Source organism: Lacerta agilis, chromosome 5, assembly GCF_009819535.1.
Source record: "Lacerta agilis isolate rLacAgi1 chromosome 5, rLacAgi1.pri, whole genome shotgun sequence".
In the NCBI taxonomy this organism is placed as follows: Eukaryota; Metazoa; Chordata; class Lepidosauria; order Squamata; family Lacertidae; genus Lacerta; species Lacerta agilis.
The window spans coordinates 93032029-93050141 of NC_046316.1; the positions used below are offsets into that span (position 1 = coordinate 93032029).

The 18113-nt window shown below is 48.2% G+C and overlaps 1 protein-coding gene across 6 annotated transcripts in view; it reads right to left on the reverse strand.

Annotated features, from left to right (window-relative positions):
- Nucleotides 1-1765: 1765 nt before the first annotated feature.
- BCL6 (BCL6 transcription repressor) overlaps nt 1766-18113 on the reverse strand; it is a 34085-nt gene continuing 17737 nt past the window's right edge. For 2 of the 6 annotated variants that reach the window (XM_033150913.1, XM_033150914.1), the window contains exons 2-10: nt 16677-16715; nt 15299-15471; nt 14733-14954; nt 11332-12327; nt 10368-10549; nt 8763-8930; nt 6477-6631; nt 5274-5411; nt 1766-1933 (exon numbers count right to left, since the gene is read on the reverse strand). In XM_033150913.1, the coding sequence (XP_033006804.1) occupies nt 1790-1933; nt 5274-5411; nt 6477-6631; nt 8763-8930; nt 10368-10549; nt 11332-12327; nt 14733-14954; nt 15299-15459 (2166 nt within the window). In that variant the 5' untranslated portion in view covers nt 15460-15471; nt 16677-16715 and the 3' untranslated portion in view covers nt 1766-1789. Of the gene's footprint in view, nt 1934-5273; nt 5412-6476; nt 6632-8762; nt 8931-10367; nt 10550-11331; nt 12328-14732; nt 14955-15298; nt 15472-16676; nt 16716-17934; nt 17957-18113 lie in introns of those variants that run through there. The other 4 variants (XM_033150915.1, XM_033150916.1, XM_033150918.1 and 1 more) reach the window with 4 other exon arrangements.

Sequence of the window (18113 nt, forward strand, 5' to 3'; positions counted from 1 at the left end):
GATATTCTGGAAGTTTGGCAAGCCACTCTGTTTTTGTTGGAATTACCCCACTTTTCCAGTTTTTCACTATCAGTAACCTTGCGGCTACTGCTGCATGTAAATATAATGTTTTTTTTTCTTCCTTTAAGCTGCCCGGCACTATTCCCAATAGGAAACCTTCTGGTGTTTTTTTTCCTAAAAGAGTATCTAAACATTTTTTTCATCTCGTTGTATACAGTTTCCCAAAATCGGAACTATATTTGGGCAATTCCTTCCTTCTCAAGAAACAGCTGCTGGGGCAGGAAAAGAAACACACACCACAGCCTTGCTCATGGTTGCTTTCTGCCGTTTTATTTTTGAATTTGTACAGCTATATTTTACAGAACGCATTAATGCAGTTTGACACACCCCCAAACCCTGTCACCCGAGATTGACTGATTGTAACACAAGTGTATAAAATGAGACCAAATTATTATTATCTTTTTTAAAAAAACAAACGACACCTGACATTCTCCATCAAGAGTCTGCAACGACCCCCTTTATAGCGACACCGTACCTCAAAACAGGGCTCTGATTTAGTCGAAAAGAAAGGCACTGTGAGAAAACGCAAAAAAAGGGAGAGAAATAAAAAATAAAACCCCAAACGAACATTGTACATATATACAGACTGGGGGAAAGGAAAGAAAGAAAGAAAGAAAGAAAGAAAGAAAGAAGAAAAACAGAACACAAAATTACGTTTTTTAAATTATTTTAAATTCCTTCTGCAGCTTTGTTGGTTTAATACACACCTTTTTTTGTAAATTGTAAACCTTCACTTGCAAAAAAATACAAATACACACTCAATGCTCTTAGACAAAATATTTTCTCACTAATACAGATGCAATACTTTTTAAAATATCTTGTTAAGTGCTTTGTCACAATAAAGACTCCCAGGTCAGCCATCTGCCTGCAGAGGCGTAGCAGGAGACTTCAATGCATATATATATATATATATATATATATATATATATATATATATATATATGCATTTAATATCTCTTTTTTAAAGGTTTATATTTTATATATATTTTATATATATATATATATATATTCATATATTTACAACTCTGCCATAGATTCCATCACCTTTGGTTAAAAAGTTAAAGCCCTCCTCTCCATTCTGATAGCATATACAATCTCTCTCTCTCTCTCCCCCCCCCCCCCCACGCCGCCCCGCTCTTTCGTTAAAAAACGCACAATTTCATTTGCAAAAAGAAAAAAGAAACGCCATTTGTTCCCATGAAACGATCTACATTCCTCGTCTCCCGGCTGCGAAAGGGTCGCGCCTTTTGCCGCACAGACTTTTAAAAGACAGGGGGTTCCCCCCCCCTCCCCGCAAAACCCACACTCTCTCTTGCACGCAAACACACACACACACACAAAATGTCGACCTGACACTATATATATATATATATATATATATATATATATATATACACACATATATATACATACACACACACACACACACACACACATAGACACACTTTTTGAAAATTCACATAATTGGGAAGCAGGAAAGAACAAAAAGAAATGTAAAAACCCGTGTCATTATACTATTTTTCTCTCTTTCTCCTTTGCAACTGCACTCCGGGCTTCGAGAGGCACTCCATTGTGTGACAATAAAGAATAATAAAGTTTTTGCCCCCCCCATCCCACCCCTAAAGTGTTACAAGTTTCCTTTGGAGATTGCGCCTGCCCTGCTCATCGCCCTTCCTCCCCCCCCCCTAAGCCAGACCCCCTTTTTTTTGTCGAGAAACAGGTCCTTCTTTCAGCAAGCCTTCGGGAGCTCGGCGGCGCCTTCCACTGTCGAGACGCGGTACTGCACCTTGGTGTTGGTGATGGCGCCGTGCTTCTGGCGCAGGTGGAGGCGCAGCTGGCTTTTGTGGCGGAAGTGCAGGTTGCACTTTTCACACTGGAGGGAGGGGAGGAGGAAAAGCGAAAAGGCGTCAGACCAGGGATCTAATAATAATAATAATTTATTAAAACGGACTCAGACCGGCTCCAGCTTATGCAACAAATCACATAGCAAAACATAAGAAGGATACAAAGAGCATTACAGTGCAAGTAAAACAGCAAGGAGTACAACAAGGCTGTATATTGTCTCCCTGCTTATTTAACTTATATGCAGAATCCGGAATTAAGATTGCCGGGGGGAAAATCAGCAACCTCAAATATGCTGATGACACAACCTTGATGGCAGAAAGTGAGGAGGAATTAAAGAACCTTTTAATGAGGGTGAAAGAGGAGAGTGCAAAATATGGTCTGAAGCTCAACATCAAAAAAACTAAGATCATGGCCACTGGTTGCATCACCTCCTGGCAAAGAGAAGGGGAAGAAATGGAGGCAGTGAGAGATTTCACTTTCTTGGGCTCCATGATCAGTGCAGATGGTGACAGCAGTCACGAAATTAGAAGACGCCTGCTTCTTGGGAGGAAAGCAATGACAAACCTAGACAGCATCTTAAAAAGCAGAGACATCACCTTGCTGACAAAGGTCCGCATAGTTAAAGCTATGGTTTTCCCAGTAGTAATGTACGGAAGTGAGAGCTGGACCATAAAGAAGGCTGATCGCCGAAGAATTGATGCTTTTGAATTATGGTGCTGGAGGAGACTCTTGAGAGTCCCATGGACTGCAAGAAGATCAAACCTATCCATTCTCAAAGAAATCAGCCCTGAGTGCTCACTAGAAGGACAGATCCTGAAGTTGAGGCTCCAGTACTTTGGCCACCTCATGAGAAGAGAAGACTCCCTGGAAAAGACCCTGATGCTGGGAAAGATGGAGGGCACAAGGAGAAGGGGACGACAGAGGATGAGATGGTTGGACAGTGTTCTCGAAGCTACCAACATGAGTTTGGCCAAACTGCGAGAGGCAGTGAAGGATAGGCGTGCCTGGCGTGCTCTGGTCCATGGGGTGACTAAGCGGCAGACACGACTAAACGACTGAACAACAACAACAAAACAGCAATTAAGATTAAATGTTGGCATGCCCCCCCTGGTTGCCGTTAAAAGGGTCAGCTGTTAAGGAGCTCTTGTTTCCTACGTCTAAAGACTATTTGAAACGACATGAAAAGATTTGAAATTGAAATCAGTGGATATATAAGGCTACAGTAATGCCAGAAGTTAGATTAAGATAGGATATAAGAAGTAGTTAGAAATATGATATGTTTGTTTTTGTTAGGAGTAAGATTAAAGTTAAGTGATGATTACTGCTTATAAAGATTAAGATTTGATGAGAAAGAAGATTTTACAATGTTATAAAGTTGCTAAAGAAGATTAGAAATGAACGCAGAAGAGAGGATGTGAGGAGGTCCCCAAACAATGTTAAGAATAAGATAAGGATAGTTAAATAAGTGTTTCAAAGCCAAATCAAACTTTATTTGCGTAGCCGACTGGCCATTTAAATAAGTGTTTGTTTGTTAAGATTTTTGTATTTTTTTGTAGTGTTGTAGTTTTTTTGTTGTATTTTGTCATTTGTGTGTGTTTTATTGCTAAAATTTAATAAATTCCTTTTTTAAAAAAAGATTAAATGTTGGCATGCCCCCCTGGTTGCCGTTAAAAGGGTCAGCTGTTAAGAAGCTCTTGTTTCCTACGTCTAATGTCATATACAGTGGTGCCTCGCAAGACGAAATTAATTCGTTCTGCAAGTGCTGCCGTATAGCGAAAATTTCGTCTTGCGAAGCACCAACGGGGGAAGAGCAGTTTGACAATAAATAAATAAAAAATCGGCAATTTTTTCGTCTTGCGAGGCAAGCCCATTGACAAATTCGTCTTGCAAGACAGCCTTCCGCTAGCGAATGCCTTTCGTCTAGCGAGTTTTTCATCTAGCAAGGCATTCATCTAGCGGGGTACCACTGTACACGAAATTTAGCTGAATTGATCGTGATTTCGGGGTCCTTGTCATCTACCAAGGCTCTTAGACGTTGGGATTCAGGTTCGTTCTTGAACGTTTGTAGAACCGGTGTAATGAAGGTCAACCGTAAGTCCTCATAGAAACTACAGTGTCACAGCACATGTAGATTTGTTTCGACTTCCGGTGAGCCACATGGGAAGACTCGTGCCGCATGAGGTTTACCCTCATATCTGCCTTGTAACAGGGCAGAGGGTAGCACATTAAATCTGGCAAGGCTGAAGGAGTGTCTATACTTAGATGTCTGTAATTTTGACGGATAGTTTGCAGGAGAGAACCCTCTTCCATAATCTCTTACTGCTGCATGTCTGTTCATTTCACTCATGTGGCATTGTTACTCCACGTCTAATAACAATAGGAATAAATGTTAATGCATATCTTTTAAGCTTTGTGCATAGACTTTTACATCAGTGTTAACTTTTAAAAAAATCACTTGAAATAAGATGAAGAAGGTTTAGAGTTGGAATATTAAGAGCATAAGGTTTTAAGGGTGTTTGCGGACAAGTATTGAACAACGGAACCAAAGGCTCCGAAAACAACAACGCGAGCATCTACCCAGCAACCGTCAAAAGCCCTCTCCTCCTCCACGAATTTGTCCAGTTCTCTTTGTCTCTCTTTTTGCCCCGGCAACAATGAAAATCCAGGCAAGAGTCGTTAATGAGCTTTCCGATTTTGGCTGCTTTGGGGATGTTCTTTTCTATATACTTCTAAGTAGCAATGTGATTTTCTACAGTATTTTATATTGTGGCTTTCTGTGCTGTACTTCTTCATCTTATACGTGAATGGCCTGTGGCCTGAGAATTAATAAAACCATGGACTTTTAAAGCCACCCAGGTTTTTGGCCTCTGCTGTGGTGGCGCTGTGGGTTAAACCACAGAGCCTAGGGCTTGCCGATCAGAAGGTTGGCGGTTTGAATCCCCGTGACGGGGTGAGCTCCCATTGCTCGGTCCCTGCTCCTGCCAAACCAGCAGTTCGAAAGCACGTCAAGTGCAAGTAGATAAATAGGTACCACTCCAGTGGGAGGGTAAACGGCGTTTCCGTGCGCTGCTCTGGTTCGCCAGAAGTGGCTTAGTCATGCTGGCCACATGACCCGGAAGCTGTACGCCGGCTCCCTTAGCCACTAAAGCGAGATGAGCGCCGCAACCCCAGAGTCGGACAAGACTGGACCTCATGGTCAGGGGTCCCTTTACCTTTACCTAGCTGCTGGGGGAGAGCACCGGTTTGGCGAAGCCTGGCATGCAAGATCCTAGAATCATAGAGTTGGAAGGGACCCCGTGGGTCATCCAGTCCAACCCCCTGCAATGCAGGAATCTCCAGCCGTGGGGAATTCAGACGCCACAACTTACATGGTAGGGCTTTTCCCCAGTGTGGATTCGCAGGTGACTCTTGAGCGTCTGCAGATGCCGGAAGCGGGTCCCACAGATTTCGCACGGGTAGGGCTTCTCGCCGGTGTGTATCAGCACATGAGCTCTCAGGTGTGCTACCTGGTGAAAGGAATACAGGTGTCAAGGTGGGCGGTTCCCATGAGTTCATTTGGGGGCGTCAAAAGAAAAATGTTTTAAAAAGAAACCACTCAGGCGACAAGGTGAAAAAAGAATGGGATTGCTTTAAAAATTACCTGACAAAATATGGTTCCAATAGCAATACTTGGTTGTGTGCCTAGATTCACAGGAATAAGGGAATATTCTTTTTATAACTGATTACTTAAATGTAAGGGACGCTGGTGGCGCTGTGGGTTAAACCACTGAGCCTAGGGCTTGCCGATCAGAACGTCGGTGGTTCGAATCCCTGAGACGGGGTGAGCTCCTGTTGCTCGGTCCCTGCTCCTGCCAACTTAGCAGTTCGAAAGCACGTCAAAGTGCAAGTAGAAAAATAGGTACCGCTCCGGAGGGAAGATAAACGGCGTTTCCATGCACTGCTCTGGTTCGCCAGAAGCGGCTTAGTCATGCTGGTCACATGACCCGGAAGTTGTATGTCATCTACCTCGGCCAGTAAAGTGAGATGAGCGCCGCAACCCCAGAGTCGGACACGACTGGACCTAACGGTCAGGGGTCCCTTTACCTTTACTTAAATGTTGAAGCCGAAAGAGGTAAAGGGAAGTCAATAAACATATAAGGGACTCAAACCAGTTTAGGAGAACAGAAAGAATGTGACAGTAAGGTGGGGGGGCAGTAAAGAAGAAACATGAAAGTAACTTCTTTCTAGGACTTTTGTGTATAGAATATTTAAATTATGGTTTGTACTCCTTAAATAATTTTGTGTATTGGACAAATATCTTTTTCTTTTTCTCATTTTCTTTTATGTGTTTTCTTTTCTTTTTAGTATACGCAGGTGTAAGGATGAATTCATTCTCCTTTTTTTGTAAATGCAATAAAGATTATATTACAATTTTTTTTAAAAAAAAAACGAAATGAAAAACACAGAAGAAACAACAACCCCTCTGGTGCTTGCGGAGGGGTTCCAGAATGGCCAAATTCTCAAAAGAAAAAAGAAAAAGAAAAAAAAACCCAGAAGTCCGAAGATCCGTCTCCCATCTACCAACTACCTACCTGGACAAACCTCGCCCCACAGGTCTCGCACTTGTAGGGCTTCTCTCCCGAGTGGATTCGCGTGTGGGTCTTCAGGTTGGCCGGCCGGTTGAACTGGGCCCCGCAGATGCTGCAGCGATACGGCTTCTCGCCTGTCTCGACAAACAGAACGGAGCCTGTTTAGTGTCGCGGTATGAAGCAAAAGGAAGGAAGAAAAAAGAGAGAGAGAAGGTCCTTCTATGAAAGTGTGCGTGTGGCCCGCCTAGAAGGGAGGGCGCTCCTTTGGATAAGGAATGGGGCCTGGGCGATTAGGGTGCCCCCTCGCCTTCAAAACTCTCAGCGCCAAGGCCCACAATGGATAGGAGCGCCACGGGAAGTCGCCTTATACCAAGCCACAACATTGGTCCCTGCAGCTCAGTATTGCCAACACGGGCTGGCAGCAATGGTAGGTCTCACCTAACCTAGCCCTGCCTGGAGATGCCATGGGGGGTTTAACCTGGGACATAATAATAATAATAATAATAATAATAATAATAATAATAATAATAATAATAATAATAAATTATTTATACCCTGCCCATCTGGCTGGGTTTCCCCAGCCACTCTGGGCGGCTCCCAACAGAATATTAAAAGCACAATAAAACATCAAAGATTTAAAAATTTCCTTGTACAGGGCTGCCTTCAGATGTCTCCTAAAAGTCAGATAGCTGTTTATTTCCTTGACATCTGATGGGAGGGCGTCACCACCGAGAAGGCCCTCTGCCTGGTTTCCTGTAACACAGTGAGGGAACCACCAGAAGGAGCTGGACCTCAGTGTCCGGGCTGAACGATGGGGGGTGGAGATGCTCCTTCAGAGTATACTGGACACTCTGTCACTGAGGCACAGCCCCTACCCAATACTCTTGTTCACTCTTTGCACCAAACACATGCACAAGCTGCCTCTACACAAGGGTTTGTGTGTATGCTTGTGAACTGGTAACAGCTCAACCATTAGGAGTGTTCAGACATCACATTCAGATGTGTTCAGTTGTGGTGGTGGTGGGGCCCTCTGGTCATGCAAGTCGACCCCAACGCCTGAAGGCATAAATGTGCAGTCTGTTTACACAAAAAGTTGAGCTGCAAACTCATGCATTTACTCACATGCAATGTTCAACAAGTGCACACAACCGTCGAGCGATGCCAATCGGCATGTGTGCACTTCCCCACAAACACCTGGGCATGTGCAGAGACGACATGTACCTGCACCCAGCGCAACCAAACCTACAGCGTACCCAGATACTTAGACTGCGTACACTTTTCTCCACGTTACATGTGAGTAACTCAACAAGGATACAGCTCAGCTCTCTGCGCGCCCAGATTGCATATTCGTTAAAATGTTACATGTGAGCACCCCTCGTGATTTCCCCAGAACCAGATAAGGGCTTGCCCCCATTTTACAGATGGGGAACGGAGGTTTCAAGTGCCCTAGTCAAGGCCAGCCAGAGAGTGCGTGGCCAAGGCGAGGTCATTTGAGCTGCTGACTCCCTGGCTCAAAGCTCGCTCTCTTAACTCGATGATACTGCCTGTCCCAGATCCTTCCGCCGCCACAGATCACAAAGTGCTTTACAAACAGAAACAGCTTTGTCCCTTGAGAAAGGGCACCTCAACGCTGTGCAAGGACACAAATCCCCACCGTCCTCAGACAATGGCCAGGGAAGGTGGGAACTGTTGCTTGCCATTAATCTGGAGGTTCCCTTTCCTGCACCAGTTCTCCCTGAAGGTTTTTGGGGGTACAGTTTCATTTCAGCCAGACATACGGGGAAAGATGGACAGTGGAACGGTGGACTCTTGCTCCTTGGTGGACTCTTGCTCCTTGGAGGTGTTTTAGCAGAAGTTGGGTGGCCATCTGCCAGGGATGCTTTAGCTGAGATTCCTGGGTTGGACTAGATGGCCCTTGGGGACCCATTCTATGATTCACTGGAGGTTTTCAAACAGAGCTTGGGTGGGAAACTGTGGGGGGGGGGTGCTTTAGCTGTGATTCCTGCGTTGCAGGGGATCCCTTCCAGCTCTACGATTCCGTGATCCTACGACCTCGGAAGGTGGTGGGCTCTCCTTCGCCGGAGACTTTTAAACAGAGTTCAGAGGGCCGCCTGTCCGGGATCCCTGCTCTGCAGGGGGTCAGACTAGATGACCGCTTGGGGTCCCTTCCAACCCGGCAATCCTGGGGTTCCATGGCCCCAAGCCCTCGGCCTGACCGTCCACCATCCCGACAGACCTTGCCCCTGCCCCTGCGGCGGCCCGGAAGCGCCCCCATCGAGAGGGCCGTACCTGTGTGCACAGTTTTATGACTGGCAAGGTTCCCTTTGTAGCGGAAGGAGGCCTGGCAACGGTCGCACTTGTAGGGCTTGTCGCTGTGCATTTGGAGGGAGTGTCTCTTCAGCGACGCCTCTTCCGAAAAGCGGCAGTGGCACTCGTTGCAGAAAAAGGTTCCGTTCTCTGTCGGGGGACCGAAGGAGGAAGAGGCGGCCGGGAGTCAGAGGAAGCTAAGCGCAAGAGCTAAGAGCACACACACACACACACACATGGGGGGGGGGCCCTAGCTTGTGCCGATATTGCCGCTTGGGGAGGGGTGAGACCCTCAATCCCCCCCACCTTGGTGGAAATCCTTGTCCGCCAGAGGCAACATGGCCTAATGCTTGGTGCCGGACTTGGGTTTGAATCCCTCGCTGGGTTTGACTTTGGGGGCCGGTCACTGCCTTCTCTGAGCCTAGCCTACCTCGCAGGGTTGTGGCTGTGGGGGTTTAAAGGGGGGAGACGGGAGCCACGCGCTCCACCTCGAGCTCCCCAGAGGAGGAAAAGGTGGGGTACAGATGCATTAGGTAAGATAAAGAGCTGCTGCTTGCCCTAGGGCAGAGGCAAAATAGCAGAGTGGGGTAAATGCCAGGAGACCCTGCCGTTAATATAAAGACCCATTGGCACTGATACCAGAGCTGATCTGGCTCAGCTGGTGGGGGGTGGGGGGAAGGGGCGCCGTGCAAAACTCCAGGCGTGCGGGAGGAGCAGAGGACCTCAGTGCTACACTCCAGCTGGGTGACGCACAATGTTGGATGGGTGGCTTGACACACACACACAGAAATCCAGGCCTTATCTACGAAAGACACATCTGGCCTCAGCAAAAGAGGTTTGTACAGCACTATGTGATCCGAAAGGATGTGAAACGGCCCTCCCCACAAATAGAGATTCTGAACCAGACGTTGCTGGAGCTAGAGAGATACATTTTGGGTTGGTTTTGTTTCTTAAACCAAATCTGAAAATTTTCAATCCGACCTGGGAGAATTTCAGAGCCTCGGATCGCTTTGGCTTTAGGTTTTTGGAACCTGAATTCGGGACGTTCTGAATTTCCGAATTCCGGCATGCAATATTTGGATTGCGAGGATGGCACTCTGAAAGGGATGTGCGGGACAGGGATGATCTGATTCCGGAAACAAACCATTTGACTCTGGTTTGGTTTTTTAAGAGAGCTTTTCAAACGAACCAACCAACCCTTTGAATTGAGTAAGCCACCCAATCGTTATCTGAACGGATTTCGTTGGCAGAAGAGGGATTTCCTGCTTGCTCCATGTTGTGGAGGAAAGAGATTGGCTTCTGGGTGCCTATATAGCCTATATATTGTGCGCCCGCAGAGTGAGCAAGCAGGGAAAAACTGAGAGCATGCAGGGAACATAGGGAATATGATTTATGGCAAATCGGACCATAAAACATCGCCCACAATGCTCTCCAGGGTTTCAGGCAGAGGGGAATCCCAGCCCTCCCTGGCAATGCCAACCTGGGATTGAAACCATTGGGGCCTTCTGCGAGCCAAGCAGGTGTCCCGGCGCCGAGCTACGGAACTCCATTGCCGAAATAACCATGGAACGGATTGGCTGGGCTTACCACAGCTGGAGTCGGAGTATTCCGATTGCGTCTCTCCCATCTCTTCTCCGAAGTGTGAGCCGGGGGTATGAAGGCACATCTCAGAATGCTGGGGGGATTGCGAACCGCAGGAGCTGCACTTGGAAGAATGCAGGTACAAAGGCGACTGGTCCTCGCTGCCCCGAGGAGACCCATCCAGAGACCTAGGCAGAGCGAGTAGAGGGAAGGAGTGTAAGCAACGTAGACGGAATCACAGAATTGTAGAGTTGGGAGCGGGGCCCCGAGGGTCATCCGGTCCAACCCGCGGCAGTGCAAGGAATCCCAGCTAAAAACCCCTTTGGCAGACGGCCACCCAACCCGTTTCACGGCAACCCCCGTCTCGTCATCTCTCCTCCTTCTCTCATGACACCAGAACTCGTGGACGTCCAAAGTGTTGGAAGATTCAGAGCAAATAAAAGAAAGCCCTTCTCCACGCAGCGCAGAGTTAAACTGCGGTACTCACTGCCACAGGAGGCAGTGACGGCCACCAAGCCAGGCAGCTTTAAAAGAGGACTGGGCAAATTCATGGAGTAGGGGGACTATCAATGGCTTCTAGCCACCATGACCATGCCCTGCCCCACACAGTTGGAGGCAGCAGTGTTTCTGGAAGCGGAAGGAGGGGAGAGGGCTCTCTCGCACTCGGGTCCTGCCAGCAGGCTTTCGACAGGCATCTGGTCGGCCCCTGTGAGAACAGGATGCTGAGCCGGATCGGCCACTGGCCTTATCCAACAGGCTCTTCTGATGTTCTTATTTTGGGGGGGTAAAGGGGGCCACATTAGGAAAAGGCAGGCATTGTCTCTCATCCCTCTTTGCTCTGCCCGAAGCCAAGGGCTTCAGTGATGGATGGGGGGGTGGAGAAAGAAAATGGAAATTCTCCACCTCTCTGCCACCCTCGGCTGGCCTTTGGTGAGCTCGAAAGGAGCCCCAACAAACCGGGAGCTTTTACCTGTTGACGATGTTGTTCAGCCTGCTGGCCTGAGGGATTGTCGAGTCCTCTCCGTTGACGCTCATCTTGGTGGGGGACTGAACATCCAGGCTCTCCAGCTCCATCGACTGCTGGCAGGTCAGGGAGGGGGCATAGGCGCGGGGGGAGAGGGTCCCCGCCTCGCCCTGCTCAGGCCCGTCCGGCTTGGCACTCTGGTTGAGCGAGTTGAGAACGATGAACTTGTACTTCTTCCAGTTGCAAGCCTTGGGGTCGGTGGGGCTTTTGGCCGACGGCGGCCCGCCAGGACTCTGCCCGATGCAGGCGTTCTTGCTGCTGCTGGACTCGGTGGGCGAGTTGGGCTGGCAGTCTGACTTCTGCGGGCTCTGGGGGCTGACCAGGACCTTGCGGTTCATGGGGGCGTTGCTTGCCTCGAAGCGCTGGCTGATGTCGTCTTCGGAGGGGGACCTCTCCTCCTCCTTCCCTGCCTTGTCGCAGGGGAAGTAGGCGGTGTTGCGGGATACCAACGGGGCGGCGGGCTTGGGGGCAGGGGGGCCGCTGTAGTGCAAATCACTTTTGACCTCTTCGGCAGCAGCTTTCTTCGGGGAGTACATGGCAGCTTGGCACATGCCGGGAGACACCTCGGCGACGCTCCGGGCGTAATCTGCGGCGCCCGCCCGGGATGCGCCGCACGGCAGCGCCCGCTCCCTCGGGAAAGGGTTGGCCCTGGGAATGTCCGGCAGGGGCATCCTTGCTTCCCGCAGCTCATCGTCTGAGAAGAGGTACCCGCCGACGGGCATGGGGCTGTATCCAGTGTAGGAGATGGGGGAGCCCGAAAGGCCGCTGTACAAGCCGGGGACAAAGGCTCTTCCGTCACAGATGGACCCGTTCCGGAGAGGCAGCCCGTTTTCAGAGACTTCCCTGCTGCTCCTGTATGCCATCATATCCGGGTGGCTGGCCAGGCGACCGCCCAGAAAGTCTTCCCGCTGAGTCTTCACGGCAGACATCATCTCTGTGTCACTGGACGTGGCGGGGAGGGAGAGAAAGAGAGAGGGAAATGTTTGGAATAATTTATAGGTCATGGTCACAACATGCACAATTCTTTCTTCCTACATAAGAACACACGGAGAAGAAATGCCCTGGTGCATCTTTATCAGCAAAACCAGACACTGTCCTCTGTCCCAGCTGTAACCAAGCATGTCTCTCCTATATCTACAGCCACACCAGGCACTGTGACTCTCCGACAGTTTCATAGAATTGTAGAGTTGGGAAGGGACCCCAAGGATCATCTCGTTCAACCCCTTGCAAGGCAGGAATATTCAGCTGTCCCATATGAGGATCGAACCTGCAACCTTGGCATTAGCACCCTGCTCTAACCAACTATCCATGCGCTAGTTTGACTTCACCCCCGAAGGCACACTCTTCTTCCACTGTCTCCAGAGACAGATGGATGCCTACCAACCAACATAAGAGTGTAAGAAGAAGAAGAAGAGTTTGGATTTAATATCCCGCTTTATCACTACCCGAAGGAGTCTCAAAGCGGCTCACATTTTCCTTTCCCTTCCTCCCTGTGAGGTGAGTGGGGCTGAGAGACTTCAGAGAAGTGTGACTAGCCCAAGGTCACCCAGCAGCTGCATGTGGAGGAGTGGAGACACGAACCCGGTTCCCCAGATTATGAGTCTACCGCTCCTGTAAGATGAGCCTTCTGGATCAGGCCAATGGGGGGCTCATCTAGTCCAGCTTCCTGTTCTCACGGTGGCCAACCAGATGACCCCAAAGAGAAACCCATGAGCAGGATCCGAGCACAACAACAGCACTCTCCCCTCCTGTGGTTTCCAGCAACTGGGATTCAGAAGCATCGCTGCCTCTAACCAAGGAGGCACAGGATAGCCATCCTGGCTAGTAGCCATTGACAGACCTCCCTTCCTCCAGGAATTTGTCTCATCCTCTTTTACATCCATCTAGATCAATGGCCACCGCTGCCTCAGGTAGGAGCAAGTACCATAGACAGAGAAAAGAAGAACTTTCGTTCTTCCAACATTCAACTTCCTTGGGTGGCAACGATTTCTAGTTCCAGTATACAGGTAGGTAGCCATGTTGGTCTGCCATGGTCAAAACAAAATTAAAAATTAAAAATTTAATTATTATTTTTTTAAAATCTGAGTAATACCCCTCCCCACTCTCTCACTATACAGGTGAAACTCGAAAAATCAGAATATCATGGAAAAGTCCATTTATGTAAGCAATTGTTTTCATTAGCTACTGGAGTTTAATATATGAGATAGACTCGTGACATGCAAAGCGAGATATGTCAAGCCTTTGCTTGTTATAATTGTGATGATTATGGCGCACAGCTGATGAAAACCCCAAAGCTGAGATTGTGAATTTGGGGTTCTCATCAGCTGTACGCCAAAATCATCACAATTATAACAAATAAAGGCTTGACATCTCTCGCTTTGCACGTCATGAGTCTATCCCATATATTACTTTCACCTTTTAAGTTGAATTACTGAAAGAAATGAACCTTTCCACCATATTCTAATTTTTCGAGTTTCACCTGTATATAAGGGTCTGGTGACTTCTGTTTCAGTGCATCTGAAGAAGTGTGCATGCACACGAAAGCTCATACCAAGAACAAACTTAGTTGGTCTCTAGGTGCTACTGTAAGGAATTTTTTTATTTTATTTTTTTTGTTTTCACGATTTCTAGCGATTCCTACTTTGGGGCGAAATCAGGGCTGGTGGTGGTAGAGCTAACACAGCAGACCCCTAACAGTGAGGACTGGTCAGGTTCTGCTGGACCTAGCAGTGTTGGGCGGCCGGGGGCAAGGACGACCCCCAGGCATAATGCAGGAATGAATCCAGCCCATCTCTCCCATCAGCGTCCAGCGTGCAGCTCTAGGGAGTTCCGACAGCCCTTCCCGACGATTTATAATGACTCATGTCTTGGACAAAACAAAATAAAAAATTCTTTCCAGTAGCACCTTAGTTAGAGACCAACTAAGTTTGTTCTTGGTATGAGCTTTCGTGTGCATGCACACTTCTTCAGATACCATGTCTTGGAGACACTGAGCACATACTCAAAGTTCAGCAGAGATAAAACACAGACGGACTAAGGCTGAGGTTGTGTGCACTAAAAACTACTTTATTAAGCGTAAGGCAGAACAAAGGAAAACATGTCTCCTCTCGCTGAGAGAGGTCCGAAGAAGGAAAGTGACCAATGGAAACAGAATACAGTAAACATCCGCTCCCGTGATTCCAACCATCTTTTCTGGAATGCATAACACAGACATGTGGTCTGCACAGTGAGAGGAATAGAAACCCAACGAGCAGTAGAAGGAGCTACCCTAAGAGCACGCAACGTTCCTGAAAAATGCATAACCATGGACTGACTGACCTCACTGAGGTTAACCCGGGCCAACTCACCTGGTGTTGACCAGCCTCCGGCAGGTATCTACCACGTGTTCCATCTGCAGGTAGAGAGCAGTGGTCATGACAGCCATGATGTTGCTCTCCCGCAGGTTGAGGCGGGAGGTGTACATGAACTCAAGGAGGATGCCGAACCCTTCGGGGTTGATCTCTGGGTCCAAGTTGATGACGTTCAAATTGCACTTCAGCTGATCGGTGAAAATGCTGTAGAAAAGGCCACTGGGAGGAAGAGAAGAAGAAGAAGAAACCAAGGGGATGAGTGTTTATTTATTCATTGTACAGCCCACCTTCCTTCCAAGGAGCCCAGTGTTCATGGCTCTTACTCAGAAGAATTGCCACCTCTGACACTGGAGGTAGAGCACGGCCAAGAAGCCATCGATAGCCCTCTGCTCCATCAATTAGTCTCAAGCCATCCCAGTTGGTGGCCATCCCTGCCTCCTGTGGCAGCGAGTTCCACAGTTAACTATGCTCCGTGTGAAGAAGGGACTTCCTTTTATCGGCCCTGAATCTCCCAGCACTCAGCTTCGGGGGATGTTCGCGAGTTCTGGGGTCTTGCATCTCACCTGCAGGCCATCAGGACTGTTTTGTGGGCTCGGAACTGTTCCCGGTTGACGATGATCACCACGTCCGTCAGGATATCCCTGCTCCTGAGGCGGTTGAGATTGAGGAGGACGTCGCTCGCGTGTCGGGTGAACTGGATGCAACTGTCTGCGGGTGAAGCCATCTTGGGTCTGTCCTGTCGACGCGCAGAAGAAGGGAGCAAAGGCGGAAATTATTAGGAGCATTGCAAAGAGGTCCTGGCTGCAGGTGGTCCTGGGTGGAGATCAATGGGGTCAGGAGGGCTCTTTATTTCAGCAGGGTGTGCTCACCTGTAGAGCACACACCTGAGGCTCTAGGCAAGACTTCCTCAACCTGGGGCCCTCGAGAAGCTTCGGACTGCAACTCCAATCAGCCCCATACACCCCAAACACAGGGTTAGGCCTGTTTGACTCCCACCTCAAAGCTGTTGTGAAGGAGTGGCAGCCCACAGAGAAACAGAGAAATATTACTAGCCGTGCATCTTAAAGAAGAGCCTCCATAACCAGAGGCAGTGTACCCTCTGACTAACATAGATTGCAAGTGAACAGCGTGGAACTGCAACCCACTTCCATGCCCTGTTTGTAAGCTCCCAAAGGCAACTGGAAAGTGAAGATTTAGCTGGTCGGGACTGGCCTGATCTAGAAAAGGCCACCCCAAACTGGAAAGATGCTACGCCAGGCTAGCAGGTACTGGGAGCTGAACGTTTTCACTGGTGAAAATTCCTTAGAGTGGGTTTTTTTTCTGCCTAAGAAGGATCGTCAGCTTATTTCATCTGTCCCAGAAATTTCTTTGAAGGCTCATTTTGAATTTTAGGGCTGGATGGCTGAATCATAGAATCCTAGAATCACAGAGTTGGAAGAGACCCCAAGGGCCATCCAGTCCAACCCCCTGCCAAGCAGGAAACACCATCAAAGCATTCCTGACAGATGGCTGTCAAGCCTCCGCTTAAAGACCTCCAAAGAAGGAGACTCCACCACACTCCTTGGCAGCAAATTCCACTGCTGGCGATTGTCCCCGTTGCCTTTTAATTGCACTTTGAAACCATCTTTTAAAAATATTTCAAAGTGTATCATGCCGGGCCTTACTTGCCGTTTCTGGTTTTGACTCCGTGAAAGCTGCTGTGAGGCCCCAAGGGGGTCACAAACATGGCCAGGAAATTTAAGGAAAGCCAAAACGCCCAGAAGGAGAGGAGCAGGTGGAAGGAAGCCTTCGACACCCGACTGCGGAAGGGCACCCTCCACCAAACCCACCCACTTGGTCCCCATCAGCAAGGGAGCGAAGATGCCACTTGTGTTTTTATTTCCTTAAATATTCCATTCGATACACTTGAAGGAATGAGGCATGCAATTAACGGGGCCGTACCTCCTGCTTCAATTCACAGTCGAAGGGTTTCTTTCAGACCTGCACAGACAAAACACAAAAACACAAAGATCATTGTAAGTATATATATATATATATATAAGCAGAGCCTGCATGATTGAGCCAGCAACCCATCTAGTCCAGCATCTAGGCCAGCCACATGCCCCAATGGGAAAGCCACCATTAATTCATATAATTATCATTCATTGTGCTTATATTCCGCCTTTCTCCTAAGCTGGGATTCAAGGCGGCTCCTGGCATTTAAAAACAGCATTATAAAATGCAAAGTAATGAATGCAAGCTGGTGGAAAACAATAATTAAAATACACCAGGACACACTCGAGAACCAGCAATTAAAACTACAGTTTGCCCCGACAGCAGGCCAGCGGTCGGCAATGTCTGCACCTTAGTCTCCAAAGGCCTTTCTGACACCAGAAGGATAACAAAGAGGGAGCCAGGCTGACCTCTTTTGGGAGTGAATTCGTAGAATCATATGAGTTGGAGGGACCCCAAGGAATCCCCGTTCCTTGTAATCATAGAGTTGGAAGGGACCCAAAGCACAGCCAATGCCACAATATGGGAGCAGCCACAGAAAAGGCTCTGCCTAGGTCACCACCAGGTGTGCTTCAGAGGTTGATGAGACCGAGGGAACTCAGCGAGACCGAGAGAAGATGCTCACCCATCTGGGCAGGTTCATAACGGGGGATGTGATCTTTCAGGTAGCTTGGACACTTTGAATTGTGCCCAGAAACAGATCAGTAGTGAGTGAAGTCGTTTTAACAAGGGAGTGACAAGCTCCCTTTGTCTGGCAACATTCAGCAGTCTGGAAGCGCGGCATCAACAACAACAACAACAACTATATGCTGCCCAACTGACTGGGTTGCCCCCAGCCACTCTGGGTGGCTCCTAACAAAATATTTGAAACAAAACAAAACTACAGTGCTAGCCAGGTATTAACATGACGGGGACACAAGTGGTCAATCCTTTTTGTATATATAGTACAATGTGAAAGTTACAACTCCATTGAAGAGGTTCGGTGCACAACCCGTAGTTCTCTTTCACCTATTCCGCCCCAAAGGTCTTACAAAAGCTCTTGGACCACAGAATCAGGGTGGGGTTTGTCAGAGCAGCAACAAAACCCAACATACGCTTCGCCAAAACTCCCTCCGACGACCGTTTCCAAAACATCACAAGCCACACAACAAATGTGTGGTTTGTTTGTTTGTTTGTTTGAAAGTTAATAGAGGTGTTGTGCTCTTACACAAAAAGCAAAGCAGAATCTCGTGGCACCACAAATTTATCATGGCATAAAGCTCCCTTGGACTCGAGCCTATGTCGCCGGATACTCGGTGCGAAATCTTAGGTGGGACAGGTATCTAAAAGAGGAATATCGAAAGGTGGGAGTTGAATGGCAATGGAATGCAAATATTACAGTTGGTG